We start from the raw sequence: 4591 nt of genomic DNA, 5'->3' as shown, positions 1-4591 counted from the left end.
TGTCCATATATGTGATCATATATTACCTTTGGAACACTAAAAACCAATTACTTATGAAATATGAATTATTTTTTTTAAACCAGGAGGTAAAAGGACTCGGTCTATGAATCACTGCCTTTCGCTACTTGAGGTTCCCGCCCATTTCATGTTGTCAGTTCTTTATATTGAGCAATGAACAAAATTATACACTTAAAAGCTCAAAAAGTTGATTTGTCATGGTATGGCTCCTTTAAGTCACCCGAAGTCACAATGCAGGCAATCATCAAATCAGTGTTAAATTTTATGAACATTCTTTGAGTTACAACACTTAAAATTTACTCTAGTATGTATTTAATTTTGCTTGAATAGACTTGATGATGGTTAAAAAATACATCGTTTTTTGGATTTTGCTTGATATTTGTTGTAACATTTATTTATTTTATGGTCTTTTGGCTATGAAGTATACATAGACACCTGTTACAAGGAGGTATGTTTTTTTTCTTGTTTTGTGCTGAAAAAAAATGTTGGCAGTGTTGAATAGCAGTCATGATATGATCAGAAAATGGCCCTAAAGTTACTTAGTAAAATTCTTAACTTACCTTGAAAGTTGAGGGTAAAAACAGCACTCCCTCCTTTGAGGAACTCTCTGTTTTGCATTTCTTCCAAAGTTGAAAACCTATATAATCCATAAAGAATTCCACCATAGACCTGCTTATTATTCTCATCTGTGAACACTGCAGATCCAATCTTGCGTGGGTTGTCAAAGTAATTGACACCTGTTCGTAAGAAGCACATATGTTGTTTGCAAAGTTAAAAAGGTTTCTTTTGTCTTCTAAAGAATTTCTTAAACTTTTTACTCCCTTACCATTGGGGTCGACGTGATATTCGTTAGTGGTGAAACTCCATCGTTTAGCCATCTGTTGCTGAATGTTTGGTGTTTGATCGAGCATTTGAAAAGTCATTTGTCTACGTAAGCAAGGCCAGTCCAGTTGATCATCATAATCACCAGACAGGAGCTGCATATACAGTCCAAAATGTGTCCCAAAAAACAAAGCACCAAACCGGAAAGCATAACCCTCACTGGAGTACTGCCGTGAACTGTATATTCTGGCTGTAGTGGTCTCCAGGACTGTCTGAAAGTCATCAATCTGCAGTGTTAAATGTGGACACTCGGTTTCATGCAAATTGATGTCATCAACTGAGAAGCCTCCTGTAGAGCGTCCTACTCCATTCTGAGCTTCAAACACCACCTGGAAGTTCTTAGTCGCATTTAGAGAAACATGATGAAGCTTCCAGTGAGATGTTTTGGAACCTGTAGAAACAAGATGTTTTAATATTGATAGAATTGATGTGTAGAACATTGACTATGCTGTACTGTTGCAGTTTCATATCCAAGCTAGGATAAAGACAAAATATTGAATCAATAGTTTTAATATCTGTTGCAGTTTTTAAGTTACCAGTGATCTGCCCCATGAGGCGTCGGGTTCCTGTTGAGTCCTGTTCATTCTTAAACTCTCTGATCCAGATGTTGAGAACATCAGACTCATCTCCACTGTGGTAATAGTAGAACTGCAGACACTGGATATGGCAGTCTCTTTTGGGAGTCATCCTCTGAGTTTCCAGTTGTGCTGTGTCTCCCTCCTGACCTGCGGCTGTGCTAACATGCATGAAGTAGCCTACTTCTCCACCTAAAAAAATGTGTATACAAGCTCATCAAACAAAAATAAATATATAAAGGTCTATTTATTTTTTATATTTTATTATTGAACTAGAATAATTAAAGCAAATATCCAAACTTCAGTATTCCCTTACAAGTGTTGACTGTATATGAGAACTGGACTGAGCAACCCCTCCCTCCTTAGGTTCCAAATGGGAAGTACCTGCTGGTTCTGAGAACCCAACATCCCAATAGGCTTCTTTTGTGAAATAAATAACTACTATTCAGTCACTCTATTTGTTTGAATAGCCAGTCTTGCTCTGCTGTTGTTTATTAACATGTTCTTGCTAATTCTAATTTTGTTTTATGATATTTTTTCTACAGTGCCTGTTTTTCCAAGTTATATCGCATTAATCAAATGCATCAGTAAACGCATGTGGTCCTGCATTGAAAGTTGAAACATTTGATTTCAAGTGTTCATTCACGTGGTAGGGGTCTGGACTCAACAAAGGCAGTTGAATTTACTTTTTGTGGACATGAAAGTAAGCAATTTTTTACAGGTGACATCACATTCAACTCAATCCAGTTCTCATCTACAGTTGATGCTTAGAAGTTAAACTTACACGAATATAAGATATTTTAGCATGTGTTTTTAGTAATTTAAGAAATATTACTGATTTTTTTTTTCATTTTTACTAGATAGCATTTACTAAATAACAAATACATTTCTCAAATAAAAAAGGCTGAAATCTTACTGTAGTTTTTGCTTCCACCGGGTAGAGTTGTGTGATCAGAACTTGGACCGGTTATAACTTGTGTTACCAGTTCCCAGCTCATGTTACCTTGTGAACAACGATCCATTCCGCACAAGGTTCCATTAGAAAAGCCACAGTACATGTTAAAGGCGATGGTAGAGTCTGTGGAGGTAAAGAAATGTTAAAAAAGGAGTATACTTCAGTCAAAACTTTTTTGCTATTACTTTTCAATTTTGTCACAATTTGGTCGTTTTTGGTAAAAATGCAATTATCGTTATTTATGAACTCACAAAACTACATTATATAATCACAATGCATCCATCTTGTTCTGGTGAGTTATGCTCTTTCAGGTAAATAGAAGGATCAAACTCCTTTTTGTAAATTTGTTTTATTTGATGTGCACTATCCACCGATATATTTTTCTCTAATCCTATAAGCATGTACTGAAGTACTTACTACATTTGTAGAGAAGATTTAACTCCTGGACATCATAGTAGCTCATCTCCAGACTTTGACCGATTATATCTTGGAATTTGGGGTCTATGGTGATGATAGTTGAACCGTTTCCATTGGTGAAAGCATCTTTGCTGTAGTGCATCACTGACCAATAGTCGTACGGTGTTCCATGGGTGGTACTTTCATCGCTTGGAACCTTGTTAAAATTGTACTCTCTACCTATATGACATACACCAAATTTAAGGATCAGTTTTAAATTACTGCACAAAAAGTAATCTAATGACAGCAGTTTAATCAATAGTTGATCTGCTGTTAGGTATATTATACAAATTGTTTAATATATTACTTAAATGAAATTTTAATATCTAGACAGTTTTGACAATTTAAAATTACTAAGTAATTGATGCATTTATGATTGTTTGCTTTTAATGTAATTTCTGAATAAAAAGTTAATGAGACAAAAGCAAGTTATTGAAAAAATAATGATGCCTTGAACCTTTGAGGATGTTGTCCCACACAATGGTCACATAATCATCTCTGTCATATCTGGACTGTTCGTGGTAGAAGCCGAGAGCGTGAAGCATCTCATGTTCAACAATGTGAACATATTCACAGCCCGCACCAATAGATAAGACCTGCCCATTTGGATTTACTCTCCCAATATAAGAATAACATCTGAAATGGGAAAAACAGTGTAAGTCACAATTGTCACAGGAAATCGTCCACAATCAATCAATACCTCACAATAACTTTCATGAAAGGATAGATCAAATAATGGTCAAATGTCATACTACTACTATTACTTTTAAAAACTGTTTAAACTTTTTGCATATTTGATGTATTTTTTGTCTAATATACTGAAACATCATATCACAAAAAATCTCTAAATAGGTTTATTTGTGCAAATGTGCATTATTATAATTGCAATCAGTAGTGTCTTTCAATAAGTTCTACAGATAGTTTTGAAATATTTAAAGCCTTTTGAAACCATCTCTAACACTATATAACTTCTTTTAGGAAACAAACCTGTTGGTAGTCTGATGATTTGTGTCAAGGCATTTTGGGAGTGATATAATACTTAAAAACTGTCATTCCTATAGCTGTCAGGAGTCAGGTCTTTGTCTCCCTCTCCAACCACCAGAGGGAGCCATCCCCTGAATATTAACCTTCACCTGGTCTCTCTGCTCCTCAATACTACATATCCCATCAGCCACTGCCTGCTGTTTCCAGACCTCACCAGCTGTTCTATATCCAGTAATCACTAGCAAACATATTTCAGCAGACACGGGCCTTGGAGCCAGATGTCTTTGGTAAGCCCTGATTAGCCTTCGTTGTCTGAGTCTAAATTTCTATAGCAATCATTCTGACAATCAGAAGTTAGCTTGTTAGAAGTCCACACTCCTACACAACATCTGTCAACCAAACATTTTGAACGTTAGATATGAGACCACCTCCTTTAATTGAGGCATCTGATTAGTCAGATTATAACTTCAATAACTTGCACTACAGAAACAAAATATAATGAAACAAAATTCTGGATTAGCAAGAACATATTTTTAAAAAGGTAGCAGAGTAAGAAAATATAATAACTATGTATTTCTCTATTAAAGTTTTTTGGTTTCTTGTTTCCAACAAGCACTAACTATGTGGGCCACAAGGGCAGATGGGTCACTCAGTCCAGTTCTCATATACAGTCAATGGTTCAGACTTAAGCCCCAACCTTCCTTTCTGAATTTTAAGCTAA

The 4591-nt window shown here is 35.5% G+C and overlaps 1 protein-coding gene across 1 annotated transcript in view; it reads right to left on the bottom strand.

Moving 5' to 3' along the window:
* The window catches only part of LOC112143796 (meprin A subunit beta), a 28016-nt gene that overhangs the window by 8195 nt on the left and 15230 nt on the right, over positions 1-4591 (bottom strand). Inside the window, exons 12-14 of the mRNA XM_036215890.1 lie at positions 845-1291; positions 579-755; positions 446-453 (exon numbers count right to left, since the gene is read on the bottom strand). Of these exons, the coding sequence (XP_036071783.1) occupies positions 446-453; positions 579-755; positions 845-1291 (632 nt within the window). The remainder of the gene's footprint in view (positions 1-445; positions 454-578; positions 756-844; positions 1292-4591) is intronic.

The sequence above is a fragment of the Oryzias melastigma genome, linkage group LG16, assembly GCF_002922805.2.
Source record: "Oryzias melastigma strain HK-1 linkage group LG16, ASM292280v2, whole genome shotgun sequence".
Taxonomy (NCBI): domain Eukaryota; kingdom Metazoa; phylum Chordata; class Actinopteri; order Beloniformes; family Adrianichthyidae; genus Oryzias; species Oryzias melastigma.
This window is presented reverse-complemented; position numbering and strand designations above follow the sequence as displayed.